General features: G+C 41.1%; 1 protein-coding gene across 9 annotated transcripts in view; it reads left to right on the forward strand.

Moving 5' to 3' along the window:
- ctif (CBP80/20-dependent translation initiation factor) overlaps positions 1-26,673 on the forward strand; it is a 316,523-nt gene that overhangs the window by 275,235 nt on the left and 14,615 nt on the right. For all 9 annotated transcript variants that reach the window (XR_011353333.1, XM_069923856.1, XM_069923855.1 and 6 more), the window contains 2 exons: positions 9,677-9,832; positions 25,196-25,249. Coding sequence is in view for 8 of the 9 variants with exons in the window: in XM_069923856.1 (XP_069779957.1) it covers positions 9,677-9,832; positions 25,196-25,249 (210 nt within the window). In the remaining variant the exon portion in view is untranslated. The remainder of the gene's footprint in view (positions 1-9,676; positions 9,833-25,195; positions 25,250-26,673) is intronic.

The raw sequence follows: 26,673 nt of genomic DNA on the forward strand, positions 1-26,673 counted from the left end.
ACTGAAAGGAGTTTGTACATTCTCCCCGTGTTAGCCTGTGTTTTTCCAGTTTCCTCCCACCATTCAAAATGTGCCAGGTCACTTAGGTATAAATTGGGCAGCATGGGCTCATGAGCCAAAAGGGCTTGTTACCGTCCTGTAGATCTAAATTTAAAATTAATCCCATTTATTCACTCACCCCACATTTTCATCATCTATTTCCAAATTTTACCACTCACTGACACACAGAAGCAATTGACCAATCATGTCTTTGAGATGAGGAAGGAAACCAATGCGGTCACAGAAAGAATGTGCAAGCTCCACATAGACAGCAGCTGAAGTCCATATTGAACATGTGTCTCTGCTGCAAAGCAGTGGCTCCTCAAGCAGTGCCACAGTGACATCCATCAAAATATGTAGGAATTAGTGGGGCAAAGGGGAGATCACTGATTGGCTCTGGTAGCAAGATACAAGAAGGATGGTAACCGTGATAAGGCAGAAAACTAAAATCAATGGCAGAGAGGAAAAAATCTGAAGAAAGGGTTTATTCAGCACATAGAGAGCCAGTGATAGCATGTCCTTGATAAGGGGAGGTAATGTAGCTGAAGTTGTCTACTTGGACTTTACTTTTGACGAGGTCCCAACGACAAGGGCCCATGGGATTTAGAGTAAATTGGATTTGAAAATGACTTGGTGATGGAGGGTTATAGAACATAGAATATTACAGCACAGTACAATCCTACGTCCCTCAATGTTGTGCCAACCTAAATATTTGTACCAAAAAAAAGTATTAAACCCTTCCTACCATGTCACCCTCTTTTTTTTCATCCATATGCCTAAGAGTCTCTTAAATGCTCCTAATGTTTCAGCCTCCACCATCATCCCTGGCACAGCATTCCAGGCACCCACATTCCTTTGTGTAACAAAACCTGCCCCTGATGTCTCCCCTAAACTTTTCTCCCTTCACTTTGTAGAGATGACCCCTCATGTTTGCTATTCCTGCCCTGGGAAAAAGACACTGGCTTATCTATGTCTGATATTATCTTGTAGTCCTCTATTAAGTCTGCTCTCATCCTCTACGTTCCAAAGAAAAAAGTCCCAGCTCTGCTAACCTTGCCTCATAAGACTTTTTTTCCAATTCAGGCAACATCCTAATAAATCTCTGTACCCTCTCCATGGCTTCCACGTCCTTCCTGTAATGAGGTGACCAGAAATGAACACAATACTCTAAGTGTGGACTCATCAGAGATTTGTAAAATCACAACATGACCTCTCTACTCTTGAACTCAATCCCCCTATTAATGAAGCATCCCAGAAATCTGATCAACCTGTGTGGCAATCTTGAGAGAAGCATAGATTTGGACCCCATGGATTTGGGGTGAGTGTAGAAATGGGATTAATTTTAAATTTAATCTACAGGACGGTAACAAGCCCTTTTGGCTCATGAGCCCATCCCGCCCAATTTACACCTAAGTGACCTGGTACATTTTGAATGGTGGGAGGAAACTGGAAAAACACAGGCTAACACGGGGAGAATGTTCCTCCAAACTCTTAATTATCTGTCCATTCTGCCTTCTAGTTTCACCTTACAAAAATGTATCACCTCATACTTATCCAGATTGAACTCTATATCTGACACTTTTCCACCAACTCTGCATCCTGTCTATATCCTTTAGTTATTGTGACAACTTTCAGCACCATCCACAACTCCTCCAACCTTTGTATCATCTGAAAACTTACTGACCCATCCTTCTGCTTCTTTAGCTAGGCCACATAAAAATCACAAAGAGCAGAACTCCAATAGACACTGACCTCCAAGCAGAATACTTTCCGTCCACTACTACTACTCAGGACCCCACATAGACCACTACATCTAGCTGCTCACCCTCCCGCCTATGAATGCTGTGAACTCATTCAGAGACATCCCTGATCCTTGCACCTTGGAGGCAACTTACCATCCAGGAGCCTCGATCGCGTTCACAGAACTTCCCATCTGTTTGCCTAACCAACGAATCCCCCATCTCCTCTTCTCCCCCTTTCACTTCTAGGCCGAAGGAATAGACTATGCCAAAGACATGACCACCATGACTTACCCCTGGCAGATTGTCTCTACCACCCCCCCCCCACCCCCCCGCAATTGTATCAAAAACTATATCCTTATTGCTGAAGGGAACAGCCACAGGGGTCCTCAGCACTGTCTGCTTATTTCCCTTCCCTTTCTTAACAGTCACCCTGCAACCTGATTCCTGACCTTTGGGGATGACTGTCTTCCTGAGGCTTCTATCACTGTCTCTGTCTCACGAATGATCTGGAGTTGCTCCAGTTCTCTAACTCAGTCTCCAAGGCGCTGTACCTGGATGGACCTCTTGCAGGTGTGGTCATCAAGAACATTTATGCTGTCCTAGATTTCCTACTTTTGGAACATTCCACTGCCCTAACTGCTGTCTCCATTGTTTAAATGCAAAGATCTTGCCTGCTCTTGGCTTACCTGAAAGGAGCTTGACTCCAGCCTCTTCTTGCCGAAGCCTTGCAAGCCAAAGTCTCAAAGTCCCACTCCGACACTGAGCCGCCGCTCACTCGCCAACCAAACTGCTTGAGCTTCCCCTCTTTTTATTTGATACAGCCCCTAATCTGTAACCCACTCCCAATAATCAGTGTTCTGTCCTTGCTCCCTTTTAAGTTCACTTGCCCAAAGCCTGGTCCTCCCGAGTCCTAGCTTCTCCTCTCACAGCAATGGTCCCAAAAGCACAATGGCTGAGTCCCCATTCTGCTCTTTTTTAAATTCACTTACCCAAAGCCTGGTCCTCCCGAGTCCTAGCTTCTCCTCTCACAGCAATGGTCCCAAAAGCACAATGGCTGAGTCCCCGTTCTGCTCTTTTTTAAATTCACTTACCCAAAGCCTGGTCCTGACACTCTTTTCTCTTGAGTCCTTCACTCTTGCTCTCACATATTTTTCAGTTGGAAGCCTATGGCCAGTGGTATACTTCTGGGCTCAGTGCTGTTTATTACACACATTAGAAAGCTTGCAGATGATATGAAGGTTGGTGATGATGTTTTCAACAACAGACAAAATTAATCAGATTATAAAATGGACACGGAAATAGCAGATAAAATTTAATCTTGAAAAATGTCAGGTGATACATTTTAGAAAGATTAATGATGTTAGGTGGTACATTAAATGGTAGAAGAATCAAAGATTATGGTGTACATACCCAAGGATCCTTGGCAACAGCAGAACAGGTAGAGCTGGTGGTTATGAAGATGCACAGGATACTTGGCATCACAAATTGAGGCATAAAAAATAAACCAAGTAGAAAGGGTGTGACTCTGCAGGAAGTCTCACAACAGGTTGGAGATGAACGTCCTTTGCATGCAGCAACATGCTAAGTATTTCAACATGCATTTGCAGAAGTATTTCTTGTATGTTTTCCTATTTCATTCTCAGCAGACTGTTCCAGGGCAGTGTTCCTGTGAGAAGCTAGCATGCTTATTTTTGTATTCTTCACTCCTAACTAAACACTACTAATTTCTGGTCTCACTCAGTGTTAAAACAACTGTCTCCAGTCTAACCTGTCATATATGCCATTGTATGGCGAGCTCTCCACTGGCCACCGTGACAGAGGTGCACCAAAGAAGAGGTACAAGGACTGCCTAAAGAAATCTCTTGGTGCCTGCCACATTGACCACCGCCAGTGGGCTGATATCGCCTCAAACCGTGCATCTTGGCGCCTCACAGTTTGGCGGGCAGCAACCTCCTTTGAAGAAGACCGCAGAGCCCACCTCACTGACAAAAGGCAAAGGAGGAAAAACCCAACACCCAACCCCAACCAACAAATTTTCCCTTGCAACCGCTGCAATCGTGTCTGCCTGTCCCGCATCGGACTTGTCAGCCACAAACGAGCCTGCAGCTGACGTGGACTTTTTACCCCCTCCATAAATCTTCGTCCGCGAAGCCAAGCCAAAGAATAGAACAACTCTGTATATAACAACCCCAGAATTTCCATCTAAAATGTGGTTTGGAGCAATATCCTTTGTATAAGATTACCCCAAAATCTGGCACCTACTGCTGACCATGGATGCTTTTAAAAGCAAATCACAATATTTTAATAAAAAATATAATTTAAAGGTTTAAATTTTATTTAGATATTTTAAAATCAATCACTGTCGGCTCCTATAACAGACCACTTAAAGCCTGTACAGATCCGGCTGCAGTCCGACTGGGAGGATAGATACTGCGGAGGAGCACTAAGGATTCACGAATAACTAATGGGGCATGTGCGATATTTGGTCGGAGCCAGCAGGAAGATGGCAGTGGTGTTGCAACTTCATTGTCACTGTAGGCATTTTAGACTCTTTGTATAAGATGACCCGATTTTAAGTGAAATTTTTGTTTTCGAGGATTGTCCAAGACAACTGCATACACTGTATTGAATCTTCATGGTATCAGTATCGATTTGGCACGGCGAGATGCCTTTCATTGTGTGGTCCTTGTGCAAGATGGTGGGTCTAGGTAGAGTTTCTGAGCAGGTAGTACCTCCTGTAATTTTTGCAAAGATGAAGGCAAAAAGGAGTGCATGCTAACGTATACAGGGCACTGTTGATACAAGTGCCGAGAGGGCGTACAGATATAAACAGACAGAACGTGTATTGCTGCGACGGGAGGAGCCACATAACTGGTACTGGTAACCTTCAACAGAGTCATAGAGCCATGCAGCACAGAGCAGGGCTTGGCTCAACTCTTACATGCTGAATAGATGGCCTTCTGGGTTTGTTCTATTGGATGTATTTGGCCTATATTTTTCTGAACTCTTCCTATCCATTTATCTGTCGGCATATCTTTTTAGCGTTGAAATCGTACCACTACTATAGCTTCCTCTGGAAACTCACTGCAGAGACGAACTACAAGTTGAGCCTTTGATGCTCCGGAAAATAAAGGCCAAGTCTGTCCAGCCTCTTCAAATAACTCAAGCTCTCAAATACTGAAAACATCTTGATGAATCTCTTTAGTGACCAGAACTGCTCTCACCAACAACTTGTACAGTGGTACCATGAAAGCTCAATTTTTGTACTCAGTACCCCACCCAATGAAGGTGAGCACAAAAAGTGCCACCTTCATCATCCTAACTACATAAGTCATCACTTTCAGGGAGCTCTGCACCTGTACTTGTAGGCCTCTCCATTCTACAACACTCTTCAGGGCTCTAACATTTATTGTGTTTAAGACCTGCCCTGGTTTGATTTACCCCATTTGAACACCTCACAGTGGTAGGAGTTAAATGCCACTTGCCCATCATTGTCCCACCTTCCCAACTGATCTCGATCCTGCTGTATAGCAGAATATCCTCCCTCACTGTCCACCACACCAATTTTGGTGACATCTTCGGTTTTAGAGGTCGAAAAGCCTGAGTAATCTCAATGTCATGAGGAGGACTGTCTTCTTCAGCCTGGTCAGCCTTTAGAGGGAAGTGTTCTCCATGAGCTCAATTCACAAGAGGTAAATGAGATATTCCATGATTAAAATAGATCTTACAAATCATTTCCACCCATTGGCTTTTCTTAGTTAAATCCATTCTCTGGTATGAATTGAATTGATCTTCTGATGAGTCATGTAGCTCTGGAAATAATTGGTCTGGAACATGAAACAATCTGCTGGAGGTCCAAAATCCAACATCTGCAGTCTTCATAAAGAATGGAAGAAAGAGAAATGAAGAAAAAAATTTACTGAATCTGAAGTACAAAATGCAGCTGAAAATCTGGTTCACAAAATCACTAAGAGCAGAAGTAGGCCTGTTGGCCCATCAAGTCTACTCCACCACTCTAATCCTGATCTTATCCATCCTCCCACTCAACCCCACTCTCCAGCTTTCTCCCCGTAATGATTGATGCCCTGATTAATTAACTACCTGTCAATCTCTGCCTTAAATACACTCAACACTTTCACAGTCACCTGTGGCAACAAGTTCCACAGATTCATTACCCTCTGACTAAAGAAATTTTTCCTGTATCTGTTTTAAATTGATGCCCTTTTATCTTGAACTTGTGCCGCCTGGTCTTCGACTCCCCTACCTCCTTGCTACATCTACTCTGTCCAGATCTTTCAGCATTTGAAATGCCTCTATAATGTCCTTTAATCTTTCTGTACTCAAAGAGTACAGTCCAAGAGCCAACAATTGTTCCTTATGTTATTAACCCTTTAGTTCCTGGCATCATTGCAGTAAATCTTCTCTGAACCCTTTCCAACGCCACCATGCCTTTTCTCAAATAAGGTGCTCAAAACTGTACACAATGCTCCTCTTAAGTCTTACTAGGGATTATAAAGTCTCAACATGATACCTTTGCTCTTATATGTTATTTATCTAGAAGTGAATGCTCACATTGCATTTGCCTTCTTCACCACTGACTCATCCTGGAGGTTAGCCTTTAGGGTATTCTGTTCGATGACTCCCAAGTCCTTTGTACCTCAGAATTTAGAATTTTCCCCCCATCTAAATAATAGTCTGCCTGTCTAATTCTTCTACCAAAGTGCATGACCATACACTTTCCAATATTGTATTTAGTCTGCAACCCCCTAAACTATCCAAGGCTCTCTGCAGCCTTTCAGTAATTTAAGGAGAATACTTGGCACCATCAGCAGGCATCATCTGTAGAGAAAAAAAATATGTTCCATCAGAATTGACTAGGGATCAAAAAGGAAAAAATGGCAGCAGCTGGAAATCTAAAACAAAATAAAAATAGAAAATGCTAGAAACATTCAACTGCTCAGATAGTTTGCTGGGGAGTAAAAAGGTGCAAGCATGTCATGCTGATGATCATCCTACCACAAAAGAAGAAATGTCAACCATACTCCACTCTGTAAGGTAAAAACATCATGAGATGGGACCGGAGAAGGAGTCACCCAGTACTAAGGAGTAACAGAATGCAGATGTGACCTTGTACACTCAAGATAAGCTTGGCACTAACAAGCTGATGAGCAGCAGACTAACAGTGAAGGATAGCAACAGCTTATTCGTTGGACAGTGTAATGGTATGATAATTCACTAAGTATGTGTCCTGAGGTATAAAAAAACACCACTTGCTGATATCAGGAGAATGCGCCTTCTCCAACTAACACTGTTAGTTGTAAGTGTTACAATCCGGTAATAAAGAACCTTGATTTCGACTCAGTCTGGTGTCTGACTCACTCATTCTTGAACAAAGCAGACCTAACAACTCCCCAATAGATACTACCTACCTGCTGAATTTCCCCAATATTCCCTGCTTCTGCATCAGTATAGGCTGCATCTATCGTAAACTGGAAAGACTAATTATCCATAACATTTAAATTTATTGCACTGTACTTTGACAAAAGATGAGATGCTGTTCAATGAGCTTATTCCGTCATCTTTAGTTCCTTATGCTTGGAACAGCATAAGGGGCTAAAGATGCAGAGGTTCGAGTATGATACAAAGCTATAGTGAAGGCAACTGTGGTGTTCAAGATCATACTTGCATGTGGCATGAAGCACCCGTTTTTCTCTGAGCACAGATGCCCGGTGACGTGTTGGGTTTTCCCACTATTTCTCTCTTCTTTGTTCTGTATCTTTTGTTTCCTGCAAATGTATTATTTTTGTTTATTTCCACTGTTCTTCCATTGTGTCTATTCTGGACTGGTTAGAAAACAAACTTTTGGCACCTTCTCTCAATCAACAATCTGTTGTCCACCTTCTCTCTGTCACCTGCCTATCAGACAAATTTCTTTCTCCCAACCCTTCCCCTTTTCTGCAATTTAAACAAGCCACCAAGCTGAAACATTAACCCTGTTTCTCTCCACAAGTGCTTCCTGACTTGCTGAGTGTTTTCACTATTTTCTGCTTTTAACTCTCTAGAATAACTGATGGAGTGAAGCCAGCATTCACCAAGATAATACCTGGAACAGAGGGTCTTTCATTATGTTAGATCTTACGTAGGCTTGTCCTCTATTATCTGTAGAGAATATTAGGTAACTCTATTAAAGTACGCAAAATTATCTGGGGCTTAATAGGGCAAATGTGTGGTGAATCTACAACCACAGGTCACTGTCTTAACATAACTGATGAATCGTTTTGGACTGAAATTAGAAGAAACTTCTTAAAACAGTTGTGAATCTTTGGAATCATTGGTATTCTCTTCCCCAGAAGCTTGCGAAGGCTCGGCCATTGAGTGTTTTCATATTGGAGATGGTTTTCATATTGGAGATGGTTTTCATAATGGAGATGGTTTTCATATTGGAGTTGGTTTTCATATTGGAGATGGTTTTCATATTGGAGATGGTTTTCATATTGGAGATGGTTTTCATAATGGAGATGGTTTTCATAATGGAGATGGTTTTCATAATGGAGATGGTTTTCATAATGGAGTTGGTTTTCATATTGGAGATGGTTTTCATATTGGAGATGGTTTTCATATTGGAGATGGTTTTCATATTGGAGATGGTTTTCATAATAGAGATGGTTATTAAAGGATTTAAAGGATTTGTAGATAGGGTTTGAAAATGTGCTAAACTTAATCGGCCATAATCTTGTTGAATAGTGATGCAGGCTGGGACCAGATGGCCTTCTCCTCTTCCTATTTCTTAACTTCCTCTGATGATCACAATTGAAGTCAGATAAAGACAAGGCATGTGGGTAAACTTCATCAAATTGATGAAAAGTTAAAGCCAGAAAATGAAAATTTTTAATCCTTTGTCTTGAGTTAACAGACTCTGGAGTAATACTTTATTACTCTGGAGTTGTGGCATTTAAAATCTCAGCCATGTTCCCAATCTAATTATTCTCCAATTTAATGAATTAAGAGTTTATTGTCATAGGTGGAAGTGCAATGTAAAATTTAAATTTAGATGCAATGAAAATGAAACTGCTAAAACAGCTGTGCATCTTTCTTCCTATTCCTACCTGTGACCCATTCCTCCATTCATTCTAATGGGATGATTCTGTATTGTCACCTGCTGTTTTCTACAAGACAAAAAAGAAATGAATTAGTATCACATAGCTGAAATTGCATGATTACTAAGGTTCAGTTGTGATTGAGTGAGGAACTACTGAGGCAATGAGCACTGCATTAGATAGCCAACAGTGTGGTTGAAATTACAGTAATTATATACTGCTGTGCACTTTCTGTTTGAAGGCTGTATGTTTACTTGGCAGAAGACTCTATAGTAACAATTGGTCCCAGATGTATGAGAACTCGTTTCTGGTGGTGAATTAAATTGTTACCAATTTTTTGTTACCTGATATGTGGATTCTCTTGATGACTTTGGCTCCTCCTCATCACCTCATTCATGAGAATTTAAAAAAGTAGTCTCTTAGGAAAATGTTATCACCCTCTTTCCCATGTTTTGTCCCTTGTCGCCATATACTAGATTGGACAGGTGTCCTTTAAATGCTGAATCCTTGACATCAATTACTGCATAAATAGTTCAGCCTGAGTGTGATGTTGAAGCTCTCTTGTTTTCAGTGCCTTTTAGAAAAAAAGCTTTTGATGTTCAGAATACCAATGGCCATTTCTGTAAGGCCATGTCAACTACTGCCTTCAGCTACACTGACATGATGACTCAAAGGTTCAGTGCATAGGTTGAGTGATTCTTATTTGGGGGAAGTTGAATGGATAGAATATCACCAGAGTAAAGATGCAAAGCAGGAAGACCAATAAGGTGAAATTCCTCTTTTTTTGTCTTAATTCAGGAAGATTTCATGGTGAGGAACGAGCTACAGCAAACTGATGTAGAGCACTGGCTTGGATTCATCACATTTCTCTGTGAAGTATTTGGAATTATGCGAAGCAACGCAGGAGAGCCATTCCGTGTGCTTGTCTGTCCTATCTACACATGTCTCCGGGAGGTAAGTGAAGCAGAATAGACTCTAATAAAATATATAGTACATAGGTCTTTTGCCTAGTGGCCAATCCTCCTGGAAGTCCAAAAGCTACTTCCAGGCTGCTTGATGAAAAGTCTACATTGGTTGTGTTGGGGTAGAAGGTTTGTGTTTTTTTAAAATAGACATCTAGTTGGTATTGATTGAGTAAACTTGCTTCCTTTGATGGGCAAGTTAATTTTAAATTTAGACACACAACACTGTAACAGGACCTTATAGCCCACGAGACGCTGCTGCCCAACTACACTCAATTGACCTACCATCCCCAGTAAGTTTTGAATGGTGGGAGAAAACCGGATACCCTAGGGAAAACCCATGCAGTCACAAGGAGAATATACAAATTCCTTACAGACGATGCGGGATTTGAACCCAAGTCCCGATGGCTGGCGCTGTAACAGCGTTGCACTAACCACTACGCTAACCGAGCCGCTATTATAGTTGAACAGTTCTTTCTTTTTCGATCGTTTTTTATGAGTTCTTATAATAAATACAGTGCAATGAAGAAAAGGGAATGAAACTGAAAATACAATATCACTGTGTGTGTAACCTACTCTATATTATTTGTTAAAAGACTAGCCAAAAAAAAATCTGAGCAACTTATCCTGAGGGTTACATATTTTGTAGCTTATGATTCATACTGTAATTCTTAAAACAAAGGTAAGACTGTATCTCAACTGGAAGAGTGAGTGCATCTCATCACATTAAAAACATTTACATCAAATTAAAATAAGACATAAAAGGTCACCACACATCTTCAAATTTCACTTATGAATCAAATACATGATATCTGATATTTTTCTAAACTTAAACAGGACATAATATGAGAGAACCATTGAATAAGATGGCCCTTCTAGCCAACAATGTAGAGAAGGCCACAAACCGTTGCACAGGTACAGAAAATCTCCCTATGTCTGGTTCAATAACCCCAAAAAGAGCAGTTATTGGATTGGGTCATGTAATGGATAAATATTGGGAGGAATTTAGTAAGATTAGAGTAGGTTACATACATACACACATTTTAAAGCAGATCTTATTTGAAATACTAAGAATTCATATTCAGTAACATTGCAGAAACTTTGGAGAATTTTATGCACATTTCACAAGTAGGTGCTAATTGAAATGATGTCATGAAATGAGTAGACCACTATCTTGGAGGAGACAAACTGGCTGAGTACCTACTGAGAGCTCACAGAAAGGTCACTCCTGGGTTTTGTTTACCTAAGATAACACCTTGAACAAGAAGGATAACTCCTGTTGTTTGCTGAAGAAGGTGGGGGATTTTGCAAGTGAGAGAGTTTCATGGGCTTTCTGGCAGTTGGAGAGAGAGAAGACAAGCTCAACAAGCTCTCTCAGCCAGTGTGTGTGTTTGACACTGAAGGAGACTGAATAGTCACAGCTGAAACAAGCCAGGAGAAGCTGGTTGGAAACAGAAAAGCTTCAGAGAGGAGGATGGCTGGAAGTGCTATTTGTCTGATGTTTCTCTTGAAATAAGAGAACAGAAAGGAACTGTGGTAGCCAGAAAGAAAGAGGTTATCATCTGGAGAACCCTGATGAGGCAAGTTTCATCAGTGAGACATTGAGGTGACTAATGGTTGTATCTCAGTTGTGAAAATCCTGGAACAACAAATCTCTCTCTGCAAACCCTACAAGAACCTTCCTGAGCGATAAACATTTTCCTTTTGATCACCAAAGCCTGGTGAACTTTATACATGTTAAATTCTGTACATAGTATAAGAATTGCCTGCAACCAGAGAACTTGGAAGAAGGAGAAGTGAGATTGAACTTTGCTTAAATTTACACACATATCATACACGTGCACTTAGAATTAGAAGGGGGGTTAATTTGGGTTAGTTAAGTATAGAGATAAGTTAAAGTTTGATTCTATTTTCATGTTTAAACTTAATAAAAAACAACTTTTGTTTAAATAACCATTTGTCATGATGAATATCTATTGCTGCTGGGTTTTGGGGTCCTTTGGACTCATAACAGTCGAAGCTCCACCTGAAATACAGTTGAAAAAATATTAAAAATTTCTTTCCAATAGATTTCTAAAGACCAAAACATGTCAATGTAGCAATATCAGATTTGCATCTGTCACAAGTAGGGTTAATAATAGAAAAGATGCAAGCCAGCTTATCTTTAGACATGTGAACACGATGTACCACTTTGAATTGGATTAATGAATGTCAAGTACATATTGAAGATGTATTCACCAGTTTAAGAATCTTGTCCCATAGATCCTCCTACAAGGGTCTTGCAAGTTCCAATTCCTAAGTCTTTTTAATCTTATCTTGAAGTACTGGATGTAATTTCAATAATCTATAATTCTAATTAATCCTTTCTGAGAAGGATTCAATTGAAAAATATTATCAGCTAGATCTGCTGGATATACAAATAGGAAGACAGTAATATGATATTTATGAAATTTCTAATCTGTAAATATCTAAATAAATGAATATTTGGTAAGTCATATTTACTTGCCAGCTGTTCAAATACATTTGCAAAAGAAATAATACCTTTGATTTTCCATATAGAGAAAGATTGATCAGTCTCCCCACTACATATATCAATGGTTGAAAAATAATTATGAGAGATACAAGATACAACAAAGTTTTTTAAATTAAAAAAATTTCTAAATTGGAACCAGATTTGCAATAACTGTTTGAGTATTGGATTAGATATATTCCTATTGATCTTGGAGAAACTAAATAGAAGAGAGGTACCCAATAAAGAGGCCACTGAAAACTGCTCTATAGATCCCAATTCTAAATCTGTCCATGGATGATCCAATTTGTCAGAATAAAAATAATCCAAAAGTTAGATAACGAATATTAACAGCCCAGTAATAAAATCTAAAATTAGGTATGGCCATGCCTCCATCTTTTTTCAATTTTTGTAAATGAAATTTACTAATTCTAGAGTTTTTGTTCTTCAAAATAAAGGAAGAAACTTTGAGTCAATATTATCAAAAAAAGACATTGGGATGAAAACTGGAATCACTTGAAATAGATATAAAAACAGGTAAAATAATAATTTTAACTGCATTAATACAACCTATTAAAGATAACGATAAAAGAAACCATCTAGAAAAAGACAATCTCACATACTCGAAGAGAGGAGAAAAATTGAGTTTATATAGATCTTTAAATTCTTTAGTAATTTTAACTCCTAAGTACTGTATGTGAAATATTCAGAGAAGGAGCTGAATTGTGAAAACCCAGATTACATAGCTGGGACAGATATTTCAGGATCTGAAATATAAACTAATAGGTGATCAGCATGCAAAGAAACCTCCATTTACAGTTGAACAGTTATATTAAATTGAGAAAGCTCTAACCATAAAAGTAACATATTCAGTCTTCTGGAAATTGAGAAGGATCATCAAGTTTGATGATAGGTGGTAGGTGGTGTCATCAGAAACAATTATGTCGGCTCACAGAGAGTTTGCTAGGCTTTTACAGTAGTGCAAGAGCAACATTTTGCTGTCAGAATCAGTGTTGATAATCAGTGAGGAGGAGAAGTTGTTTCTAATTTGTACTGACTTTGGTCTTCTGATGAGAAAGTCAGGGATCCAGTTGCAGAGGGGGGTGCAGAGGCCTCAGGTTTGTAGCTTCTTGACCAGCACTGAGGGAATAACGGTATTGAAGGCTGAGCTGTAGTCGATGAAGTTGAATTGCTGTTTTCGAGGTGATCCAGAGCTGAGTGGAGAGCCAGCGATATTGCATCTGCTTTGGAGCGATTGTGACAATAGGCGAATTGCAGTGGGTCTAGATCTTTGCTTAGGTGCATGTTAATTCTGGCCATGGCCAGCCTCTCGAAGCATTTTATTATCACAGTAGTCATTGAGGCAGTTGACACTACTCTTCTTGGGTACCCTCACCATGAAATCACCCTGAATTAAGACTCAATGAAAACAAGACAAAGAAGATGATTGTGGACTTTAGGAGGACAAATGACCACTCCCCACTACATATATCAATGGTTCTGTCGGAGAAAGGGAGGGGCGCACAAAGTTCCTTGATGTCCATTTAAAGAACGACCTATTTTGGACCCACATCACCACCTCATTAGTCAGGAAGGAGCAGGAAGTTTAAGGAGGGCAAGGCTACTGGCCACCATCCTAACAATGTTCTATAAGAGCACAATAGAGAGTGTCCTTGCTGGCTGCATCATAGTTTGATATGGTAGCTGCAAAACATCAGATTGGAAGTCAAGTAGGAAGGATTATTAAAACTGCAGACAAGGTCACTGGGGTCACCCTTCCCTCTATCGACAACATCTACAGGGAATGGTGCTTAAAGAGGCCTCAGAATCATCGAGGACCCTTGCCATTTAGCCATAGTATCTTTGAGACACTGCCTTCATGGAAGAGGTACAAGAGCATAAAACCAGGGCCAGCAGGCTGAGAAACAGCTTCTTCTCACAAGCAGTGAGACTGTTGAACAATTCAGGCTATCTAAGGTTATAGGGAGAAGGCTGAGTGGAAGAATGGATCAGTACATGATGGAATGGCAGAGTGGATTCCATGGGCCAAATTGCCTACTTCTGCTCCTATATCTTGTATAATTCTAGAAACTCATCAATTATTTTATGTATATTTATTTTGGATTGCTGCGTGCGTGGGTGCGTGCGTGCGATGGTCCAGAGCTGTGCTGTTTTGTCAGGTTTTTATATGTACAATCAGATGACAATAAACTTGAACTTGAATTGGCCCTCTCATGGAGCACAGCAAAAAGCCCTTCTGCCACCATGGCTAAAGCAGCCATTAAAATCTATCTGTGCACATTTATAATAGAAACTGTGCTTGTAAATTATACTTGAGGTAGAAAGTTGATTGAAAAGAGGGTTGGTGCGAGAACACAGCCTTGCTTCACGCCATTGTTAATGGAGAAGGGTTCAGAGAGCTCATTGCTGTATCTGACCCGACCTTGTTGGTTTTCATGCAGTTGGATAACCATGTTGAGGAACTTTGGGGGGCATCCGATGCGCCCTAGTATTTGCCAAAGCCCTTTCCTGCTCACGGTGTCGAAGGCTTTGGTGAGGTCAACAAAGGTGATGTAGAGTCCTTTGTTTTGTTCTCTGCACTTTTCTTGGAGCTGTCTGAGGGCAAAGACCATGTCAGTAGTTCCTCTGTTTGCGCGAAAGCTGCACTGTGATTCTGGGAGAATATTCTCGGCGACACTAGATATTATTCTATTTAGGAGAATCTAGCGAAGATTTTGCCTGCAATGGAGAGCAGCGTGATTCCCCTGTAGTTTGAGCAGTCTGATTTCTCGCCTTTGTTTTTGTACAGGGTGATGATGGTGGCATCACAAAGGTCCTGAGGCAGTTTTCCTTGGTCCCACAAAGCTTGAAAAACTCATGCAGTTTGACATGCAGAGTTTTGCCGCCAGCCTTCCAGACATCTGGGGGGATTCCATCCATACCTGCTGCTTTGCCACTTTTCAGTTGTTCGATTGCCTTATATGTCTCATCCTGAGTGAGGACCTCATCCAGCTCTAGCCTTAGGGGCTGTTGAGGGAGCTGGAGCAGGGCGGAATCTTGGACTGAGCGGATGGCACTGAAAAGAGATTGGAAGTGTTCTGACCATCGGTTAAGGATGGAGATCCTGTCGCCGAGGAGGTCTTTGCCGTCTGAGCTGCGCAGCGGGCTTTGGACTTGGGGTGAGGGGCCGTACACAGCCTTTAGAGCCTCGTAGAAACCCCTGAAGTCGCCAATGTCTGCGCTGAGCTAGGTTCGCTTGGCGAGGCTAGTCCACCACTCATTTTGGATCTCCCGGAGTTTGCGCTGAAGATGGCTGCATGCGCGACGGAAGGCTTGTTTCTTCTCTGGACAGGACGGCTTTGTAAGGTGAGCCTGGTGGGCAGCTGGCTTCTTTGCCAGCAGCTCCAGGATTTCCTGGCTGTTTTCGTCGAACCAGTCCTTGTTTTTCCTGGAGGAGAAGCCCACTACCTCTTCAGTGGATTGCAGTATGGTAGTCTTCAGCTGATCCCAGAGGGTTTCAGGGGACTCGCACCAACCCTCTTTTCAATCTTCTTCAGCATGATGCTGAACCAAGTCATGAAAGACCTCAACAATGAAGACGCTGTTTACATCCAGTACCGCACGGATGGCAGTCTCTTCAATCTGAGGCGCCTGCAAGCTCACACCAAGACACAAGAGAAACTTGTCCGTGAACTACTCTTTGCAGACGATGCCGCTTTAGTTGCCCATTCAGAGCCAGCTCTTCAGCGCTTGATGTCCTGTTTTGCGGAAACTGCCAAAGTGTTTGGCCTGGAAGTCAACCTGAAGAAAACTGAGGTCCTCCATCTGCCAGTTCCTCACCATGACTACCAGCCCCCCCACATCTCCATCGGGCACACAAAACTCAAAACGGTCAACCAGTTTACCTATCTCGGCTGCACCATTTCATCAGATGCAAGGATCGACAACGAGATAGACAACAGACTCGCCAAGGCAAATAGCGCCTTTGGAAGACTACACAAAAGAGTCTGGAAAAACAACCAACTGAAAAACCTCACAAAGATAAGCGTATACAGAGCAGTTGTCATACCCACACTCCTGTTCGGCTCTGAATCATAGGTCCTCTACCGGCATCACCTACGGCTCCTAGAACGCTTCCACCAACGTTGTCTCCGCTCCATCCTCAACATTCATTGGAGCGCTTTCATCCCTAACGTCGAAGTACTCGAGATGGCAGAGGTCGACAGCATCGAGTCCACGCTGCTGAAGATCCAGCTGCGCTGGGTGGGTCACGTCTCCAGAATGGAGGACCATTTCCTTCCCAAGATCGTGTTATATGGCGAGCTCTCCACTGGCCACCGTGACAGAGGTGCACCAAAGAAAAGGTACAAGGACTGCCTAAAGAAATCTCTTGGTGCCTGCCACATTGACCACCGCCAGTGGGCTGATAACGCCTCAAACCGTGCATCTTGGCGCCTCACAGTTCGGCGGGCAGCAACCTCCTTTGAAGAAGACCGCAGAGCCCACCTCACTGACAAAAGGCAAAGGAGGAAAAACCCAACACCCAACCCCAACCAACCAATTTTCCCCTGCAACCGCTGCAACCGTGTCCGCCTGTCCCGCATTGGACTTGTCAGCCACAAACGAGCCTGCAGCTGACGTGGACATTTACCCCCCTCCATAAATCTTCGTCAAGCCAAGCCAAAGAGAGAAGAGAAAGTTGATAATACTCAAATGCTGATATATGTATTAATATAGTATTGATGTGTGAGAGTGATATTCCTTTATCATGTAGTACCTTATGATTCAATTGCATTACAATTTTAAAATTGCACACATTATCCAGCGCAATCATGCAGAATCATCCCACTCGGGAAGGCGTTGGAGGCCTGGTTCAGCAAGTCTGGGCAATCAACAACTTAGAATGCAATGTAGTTTGCCCAATAGTAAGATGATTACTGACCAATTAACACCAGTTTTGAAAAGTGTGACAGAGTATATAAATATGTTTTTGGGAGATAAATTGGGAAAGGTATGTTAAAGTAGATTACATAAAAACACTTTAAAGAGAACAGATTTTTCTTTTCTCTCCCTCTGGAGGAGAAGCTCTGAGATCAATTGTGTTAGTCCTACAACCCTACACAAAACAACCAAATCAGAATAAAAAGTAAATAGAATTAAGGATTCCATCCCGCTCATGTAGCTCAACAGTGCACAGGTCAGCCTGGTTTCCTGTTTTTTAAGGAATAGTGAGTGTTGCACTGATACAGTGGGCATTTATTTTTAAGAGTGGTTGACCCCATCTCTATGTGTGATGATGTGAGTAGCCATTTGTGCCAGTGTCTTTAAGAATGCTTTTGAATGTGGTCAGTGTGATTGTTGACATCTGTGCGTGTCCCTGTGTTTCAGTCCATTCAGCAAGGTCTGCTCTCCAATAGATTAAAATTTGATGCCACTGATAACTGGGAAGCAATGGCCATGCCTTGTGGAAAAAAGTTATGTGCAAGAATCTTCCATTTTTCATTGAGGCAGAAGCAAGTCATCCTTGAGTATAATGGGATCCCAATGTAGAAGAATTTAGAGATAATTTCACTCCCATGGTTTGTATTTCATTCTCATGGTTTGCATTTCATTCAAATTCATGGCCATTTTATGGGGGGGTATATATATTTTTTTAAATGTTCTTACAACACTGTGAAGCTTGTGTTTTTCTGCTTTTTTTTAACCAGCTGTCATACTTTTTTGAGAGAATCTAGGAATTTTTACACTCACTGTGATTATCTATAACTTCCCGTCCTGTTGCTTCACAAAGAGTTACTTGTGTTGTGCCAGTAACTTTTTTTTGTATATAAAGTTGGTATAAAGATGCACTTCAGTAAAAGCAGAACTTCTGGTAGTAAATATCCTGAAATTAGAGGTAATGTTTTTTTTTAAAAAAAGCAAAGCCTTTAGAGGGAAGCTGGTGCAGAGTTTTGAATGGGTATTGTGATATTTTAGCACTTGCTTGATTTTACAAAATGCTGTTCGCTCGGAAATAACTTGTTTGTCCAACTTAATTAGCCTTTGGTTCTTTGATAATCGTCCATCTTTTATTTTCCCATTGAAGGTGAAGGAATGAACGCATGCCTTGCAATAAACTGTTTGTCTCAGTCAATTAAGTTCCAGAGTTGACAACTATAAGAATATATTTTTCTGAAATGGCTGGTCTTGCAATCAGTGTACAAAATTAGGAGGGCACTTAGTTTCATAATCTCTATGACTGAGCATAAACAAAAAACAATTAAAGACTTTGCATTATCTCGTATCACTAGAGTTGTTACAGAAATAAAGCTGATGGGAGGATTAGAATTGTCTAATTGCATCATTACGAAAAGTTGTGTGATAAAGGAATTGCTAATAGTGCCATTGTCAGAAACAGAACCAAGCAGCTAAAGAATGAAGGTAAATTTTCAGTGCGCTGAGATGAATGACTTGCATCTCGATTTTACTGACTATCAGGAATGTGATGGAATACTCTTGCCCTATTGGGTACTGCCCAAAATGAGAAGTCCCTTGGCACTTGAATGTTATTGGCAAAATGGTGAACTTCTAACCTTGAAGTCAATGGCTTTCAATAGCAAATGAATTGTATGAACACTGGGATTGTATGAACAATGGACTAGTCTATAAAGCCTTTGGAATAACTAACGTGCAGTAAAAACCTCTGGAATCCAGAATTCAACCAGCTGGCAGCCTCAAGCAAAAACAAAAAAAAAAATTAGAGGAAAATAAATAAAAAATAAAATAAATATGGTGAAGATAGGAACAAATATTCAGATAGCAGAGTACCTTGGTCATGCTTTGCTCATAGCGGCTGTTTGAATAAAGTTGTGTTTGAATAAAATGGTGTCACCCAGGATGAAGAGCTGGTTGATGTCGCTCACCATTGGTGAGATTCTCTTAAAGTGTCTCCTTATCCCTGCTTAGTAAATCACCCCAGTCAGAGGCTTTATTTGTAAACTTGGTGGGGGGGGGGGGGTGTTAATTATCCATAATGTTATTGTTCTTCTTTCGGGCGACTCCATGGAGGGGGAGGAACCTGCAAATGCAGCGATGGTTAAATATTTTCAAATAATGTGATTGAAAATAAAGTAAAATGCTTTAAGTGAAGTTTGTTCAGTGTAAGTACAGTATAGTATTTTTTACTTTTAGACTGTTCTTAATGCAGGTGTATTATTAGACATTCTAAGAGTGAGCCTCAAGTAACCGGAAAATACTTATACAGCATTTCTCAATCCCCATAGGTACCAAATACCAGGGGTTTTCTGTAGTAATTAAGTTACCAGCTTGAATGCCGAGGTTCTAAGTATACAACTGAAGCCTGAGTTCAGATTTTTAATTTGTCTAGTTATTATAAATTTTGGAATTAAAACACCAAAATCAGTAGACTTAACCATTTAATCACAGGATTATCAAAGAAAAAAATCCTGCTCATTAATGACCTTCAAGGCAGGTTGTAGCCTGCTCATAGTTGGTTTGGTCAATAGGTTACTCCAGATCCACCACATCTATGTCGCTGACTTCTGTCGATCCACTCTGCTCAGGGAAAATCAGGGGTGGATCTATTTGCTCTTATGCCTTCATCCTGTGGCCCATCTGTATGTTTTAATATCTTTTTGGTTAACAAAACTTGGTTGCTGTGCAGTAAAATTAACCTGATTTTATTTGCCATTTGCAACATTTCCTTCACCCTCTATCTTCACTCCCAACTTCAGTACCTTGCAGAAGTTTAGCATGAACAATAGCTCATTATTTCCTTGTGATTTGTACCCAAAAGAAGAACAGAAGAAGTGCTACTTACTATAATCCTTCCTAAATTGCATTATGCTTTGTTGTGGCCATATAGCTACTATTATTTCATGCTGGTTAGTCACCATGTTGTAATTTCTAATAGGATTTGTGGAAACACCATCACAAGAGCGCAACAAGGGACTTGTTACTATGAATCTCATGAATGAGACATAAAAATAATTCAGTCCTCTCTGATACAATTCCAATCCAAGGGCCAAGTTTTAAAAATTACCATAATTCCAAACGGGTAGTAAAAACACAAAACTGGAGAAACTCAGTAGGTCAAACAGCCTTTTATCAAGGTATCAGCAAAGTGTAGGCAGATGCCCGAACAAAATGGTGCTGAGGGGAGAGGGGCAGGGGGAGAAGCAAGGTCCCACAGGCAAGCGGTGATAGGTGGATAAGGGAGGGAGGGCACACTGGCAGACAAGGGGAGGGGAGATGGCTCTGAGAGAGGGAAGAGCATGGAAACTTGAAGGTAAAAGACAGAGGGATGGGGAAGTGAAGGAGAATGGGGAGTAGGCTGCAGAAACAGGAGAAGTTAATGCCACCTGGTTGGAAAGTGCCCAGATGGAAAATTAGGTGTTGCCCCTCCAATTTACGTGGTCTTGGTTTGACAGCATATGAGCCCATGGACAGAAACGCCAGCAGAGGAGTGGGGCGCGGAATTGAAATGGCCACTGGGAGATCCCATCGTTGATGCAGAAAGAACAAAGATGCTCAGCAAAGTGATCTGCCAGTCTGCGTCCAGTCTCTCCAATGTAGAAAAGGCCACAACGGGAGCACTGGATGCAGTAGGTGACTCCTGCGGATTTACAAGTGAAGTGTTGCTTCACTTGGAAGGACTGTGTGGGGCTCCAAATGACGGTGAGGGAATTTGGTTTGTCAGTACATGAGGACATGGACAGACTTATCAGCTCAGGAATGGGGTGCAGATTTTAAATGATTGGCCACTGGGCGTCATTGATGCAGACAGAGCAATTAGTTTGACAGTACTTGGCCATGGATGGCCACGCCAGCACAGGAGTGGGGTACGGAATTGAAATGGTTGGCCACTGGGAGAACCCTTTGGATTTTTGAGTACAATTTGTTTTTATTTCAATCACAGTGTCTGCAGACTTTTGTGTTTTACAGATTGATATACAATGCCCTTCATAATGTTTGGGACAAGGACATTTTTCCCCCCCTTTATTTGCCCATGTGCTCCACAATTTTAAATTTGTAATCAAATTCACATGTAATTAAAGTGCACATTCCAGATTTTATTCATGATTCTTTATACATTTTGGTTTGACTCTGTAGAAATTGCAGCATCTTTTATACATAGACTCCTCATTTCAGGGCACCATAATGTTTTGGACATATAACTTCACAGGTGTTTGTGATTACTTGGGTATGTTTAATTACTTCATTGGTGCAGGTATAAGAGAGCTAGACTTGCTTCTAAGCTTTTGATCACCTTTGGAATCAGTAGTTGCCATTTTTCAACATAAGGACCAGAGTTGTGTCTTTGAGAGTCAAAAGAAGCCATATGAGGCTGAAAAGTAAGAATGAAACAGTGAGGGACATTGCCCAAACCTTGGGATTACCAAACTCAACAGTTTGGAACATCATTAAGAAGAAAGAGTGAGCTTAGTAATCGCCAAGGGACTGGTCTTCCTAAGAATATCTCCACTGCTCATGACAGAAGAATTCTCATCATAATGAAGAAAAATCCCGAACGTAGGTCATATTGATTAGAAACACTCTTCCAGATGTGGATATGTCAATGACTACTGTCCGCAGAAAACAGAAATACAGAGGCGACACTGCAAGATACAAACCATGGCAAAGGTGGTATGCTTTGGATCTTGGGCAGTTCCTTTACGCCTCCACACTTTGCTCTGATGCAGGTTAATCTTCGTCTCATCTGTCCACAAGACCTATTCCTAGAATTCTGCAGGCTCTTTTAAATACTTCATGGCAAATCGTAATCTGGCCATCCTTTCTGTGGCTAACTAGTGGTTTACATCCTGCAGCATAGCCTCTGTATTTCTGTTCATGAAGTCTTCTGCAGAAGGTAGTCATTTGATATATCCACACCTGCCTCCAGAAGAGTGTTTCTGCTGAGAATTCTTCTGTCATCAGCAGTGGAGGTCTTCCTTGGCCTACCAGTCCTTTTCCAATTACTCGGTTCACTGTATATTCTTTCTTCTTAATGATGTCCAAACTGTTGAGTTTGGTAATCCTAAGGTTTGGGTGATGTCTCTTACTGCTTCATTCTTGTTTTTCAGCCTCACAATGGCTTCTTTGACTTTCACTGGCACAACTCTGATCCTCATGTTGAAAAATAGCAACTACAGACTCCAAAGCTGATCAAAAGCTTAGAAGCAAGCCTAGCTCTCTTATAGCGACACCAATGACACAATTTAACATAGTGAAGTTAAATATCCCAAACATCAAACTCCTAAAGAACAAGCTCAGTCATAGACTAATTTAAGGACTCTTACTTTTCACATTATTTTTGAACACAGATGGCAGGTTTTTTTTAGTGTAGGTCACATACAAACACTTCAAAACAGATCTCATTTAAAATGCTGGAGCTCTGCTCAAGCCAGACAGTCCAGGCACCGGGTGCCTTTGCAAAAACTTTGAAGGATGCCTATAAGGACTTCACAAGTAGGGTGTTAATTGGACATGTTGTGGAGTAATGGATTTTGATTTGGAAAGACACAGATGAACGAACTCAGAAGATTAGGTCTGGAGCCGCAGTCTATCTGAGTGCAGTTGTCATGTGGTTTTCTCTGAGTGAGAGAGAGAGAATTCAGTTCTACAATTCAGCAACAGCAGCTGGGACTGGAACAGGACAAGCTAGGAAGCTTGTGGAAAACCCCATTTTGAAGTCAGGTTGTGAGTTCTTAGTTCAGCCTGGTCAAAGCCCTTGTGGACCATACAAGAGGAGAGGACTGGCTGCATAATGTTTCACTTGAAATAAGGGAAACAAAAAGGAACTCTGTGGTAACCTGAAAGAAAGAGGTTATCATCTGGAAAACCCTGATGGGGCAAGTTTCTTCGGCAAGACACTGAAGTGGTTAATTAGAAGGAATCAGTTGTGGGTGTTCAATGAGCCAACAAATCTCTCTCTGAAAACCAACAAGAAACTTCCTGAGCGGTAACCATTTACCTTTCAAGCGTGAAAGCCTGGTGAAATTCATAAACGTTAAATTCTGTACACAGCATAAGAATTGCCTGATATCAGTAAATTTGGAGGAATAAGTGAGATTGGACTGTGAATCAAATAACTTTTCTGAACTTACACACACACACACACACATTACATACACGTGGGCTTAGAATTAGAAGGGGATTATGTTAGGTTAAGTAAGTCAATAGTGATACGTTAAAGTGTGATTCTGTTCTCATGTTTTAAAGATAATTAAAAGTAACTTTTGTTTAAGTAACCATTTGTCTTGGTGAATTTCTGTCGCTGCTGGGTTTTGGGGCCCTCTGGGATCATAACAATACTCATTCTTTTTCTGTATTGCACAGTTTGTTTACAGTCCTTTCTTTGCTTATGTTTCTCTTTTGTATTGTTTCTTTTTCTTGAGTAGAGTTTACAGTTACCAATAAGTAGAAATTCTTCCTGGCCTTCAGGAAGAATATCTATGTGATGTCATGTATCTACTCTCACAATAAATCTGAACTTTGATATATACCATTTGCCATTGCATTAAAAGATACGTTTACCAACTTATCCTCAGTGAAGTGAACTGCATTTTACCTGTTGGAGTTATCACTAACAATAATGAATCTCTTCATATATTTGTGTCCCATCCTAACCAACCCATCAATAATATGGAGATTTTTCTTCAGTCTCATTCATTCAAACTGAAAAACTTGTGAATTTGGGCAAAATCAAAATGATTAAGCTTTGTTAGTCTTAATATGTCTGATATGTTTAACAATCTCCTGAAGTTTTTCATTCTTAATGTAGAACTTCATTAATGTGATGGATGAAATATTTTGGCTGGACTGGAGAAGTTGGGGTTTTCTTCCTCTGAGCAAAGGTTGAGAGGACATTACATAGAATTAGCAATATTATGTCTGGTGGAGTTGAAGTAATTTTTTTTTAATCTGCTCTCATTATCTGTTAGATTATCCCAAGGGACACAGATTTGACAGATGAATATGCATGAATAGAAGGATCTGTATCATGTTTACAAAGCAGCTGATTTACTTTATTTGAGGAATTGTGTTCCGCATAGACATTGTAGGCCAAAGAACCTGTTCCTGTGCTGTACTCCTCTATGCTATTTAACATTTTAGACTAAAAGGAAAATTATTTTATGGTTTGGAAAATGTGCTGATGTGGACTCGCTGCCTACAAGGGTGGAAGAAATAGTGCCAAAGACATTCAAAGGAAAATTGGGTGGACACTGAAGGGAAATTACAGTGCAGGGAAGAAAAGTGATGGAGTTGCTCTGGAAGAAGCCAGCACAAACTGGATGAGCTGAATGGCCTCTTGTTCTGTGTCCTTAGAAATTATTTCAAATCGTTGATGGGGGCGGAATTTGTTGGCTGCAGTCAAGCGCCAAGCCAGCCTTGCTTCCGTGAGCAAATGTAGAACAGATAGTTGTTTTGAAATGTGATTATTTTAACTGAGACATTTCTGGACAGGTGGGGTGGGAACTGCAACTTCTGACCCGAATGTTCTTGGCACATAATTCCTGAGAGTTTAACACCAGAATTCCTTCTGCAAGTTTAACAATCGAAAGCATTGGCTCCAGCAAGTTACGCAAAGTAATACTATTTTGCACAGAGAAAATTGTTCATTTGAAGCTATTTGCCCTCTTGAAATTGAAGGAGAATCTGAGGAGAACTACTCTGACTATCTAAAATAGGTCTTGGCTTGATGGCTTTAACTGAAGTGTTGAGGAAGTGCCTATAAACTTTATATGACATCATAACTTTGTTCATAAATTGATATATTCTGCCTTTTGAATTGATGGTCAATATTTTCTCTTTTTTAATCAACTTTTGCTGTTCCACTTGTCTCAGCTGATGCAATCACAAGATGTCAAAGAAGATGCTGTTCTATGCTGCTCTTTGGAGGTGGGTTTTAATTATGTTTTTTTTTCAGTAATTGAAGGTTCATAAAAATGCATATGCATTGACTGTGCCTGTAAAATCTATCAGTGATTTTTGTCATTTGTATCACAACTCAATAGAAATAGATCTGTTATTTTTCATTCTGAACGTTGCCAAGAGAAAGTCCTGGACTAATTAAAGATGTTCTTAAAGTTGCAACCGTGGCATTGTATGTATCAGATGAGGTCTGTTATTCTCATTCAGAATGTAACAGTAGGAAAATCAGATTGCACTGAGTTTGCATGTCGAGAGTGTTGCGTGATTTTCATACTCTTTGCATTGATTTAGTTATAGAGCAGGGGTCCCCTTCAGGGACTAACTGGTCCCTCATCAACTCCCAGGCATGGAATCCCAATGCTGGATGGGGGGGTGGGGAGTTTGACTGTGGTGGCGGCGCTGGGTGGGCAGATGTCAGTTTTCAGCCCTCTGTCCACCATCCACTGCCACCTCAAGCCGAATGTTAATTTACCCTCCATTTGGGAGTGTAGGCCCCATACACCCAAATGGAGGACAAATTAAGGGGCAGAAATGTCTTTTACCTGTTAAATGCAGCGTCCTGGGGTCCGCAGGCTGTGCGTGGCCAGTTGGCATATGTATGATGAGGGGGAAATATGACTGCGATGTTCAAAGTGCTGGCTGGCGTATGCGTGATGAGGGGGAAGCATGGCGGCAGCGCATAGGTTCCTGGCAGGTTAGTCTGCTCCCTCCATGCTGGACGGGAGGGGGGGGTGGTGGCAGTGCCTGTGCTTGACTGGGGAAGGTGGGACACCATTTTAAATTGATGCCCTCACCCAACTTTGCGACCTCTTGCATGGTCCCATCGACCCCTGGGGGTCTATGTTGACCACTTTGGAGATCCCTATTCCAGAGAATGAAGCTGGTGATAGAGTGATTATCAGGGGATGAGCTTTTTTCTCCAGAAAGTGGATTAGAAATGACAAAGTCATAGATCTCTTCAAAGTGAAAACAGGCTCTTTGGCCCAACCTCTCTATGCTGACAAAGTTGTCTATCTGAGTTGGTCCCAATTTTTTGTACTTGGCCCATATCACTCTAACCTTTTTCTAAATTTTTACATGATAGAGGAATTAGGGGATATGGGGAGAAGGCAGGCAGGTAGGTGGAGTTAGGTCATAAATTAGATCAGCCATGATCGTATTGAATGGCGGAGCAGGCTCGATGGGCCATTTTTGGCCTACTCCTGTTCCTACTTCCTATGTTCCTATCCATTCACCTGTCCAAATGTCAAAATTATGTACCCCTCAATCACTTCTGGGGCAACTCGTTCCATACATGCACCACTCTTTGTGAGGGAATAACTTGTTCATTAAGAGAAATGTGAGGTGTTGCATTTTGGAATGACAAACCAAGGTAGGACATACACAGTAAA

Source organism: Narcine bancroftii, chromosome 3 (assembly GCF_036971445.1).
Source record: "Narcine bancroftii isolate sNarBan1 chromosome 3, sNarBan1.hap1, whole genome shotgun sequence".
NCBI lineage: Eukaryota > Metazoa > Chordata > Chondrichthyes > Torpediniformes > Narcinidae > Narcine > Narcine bancroftii.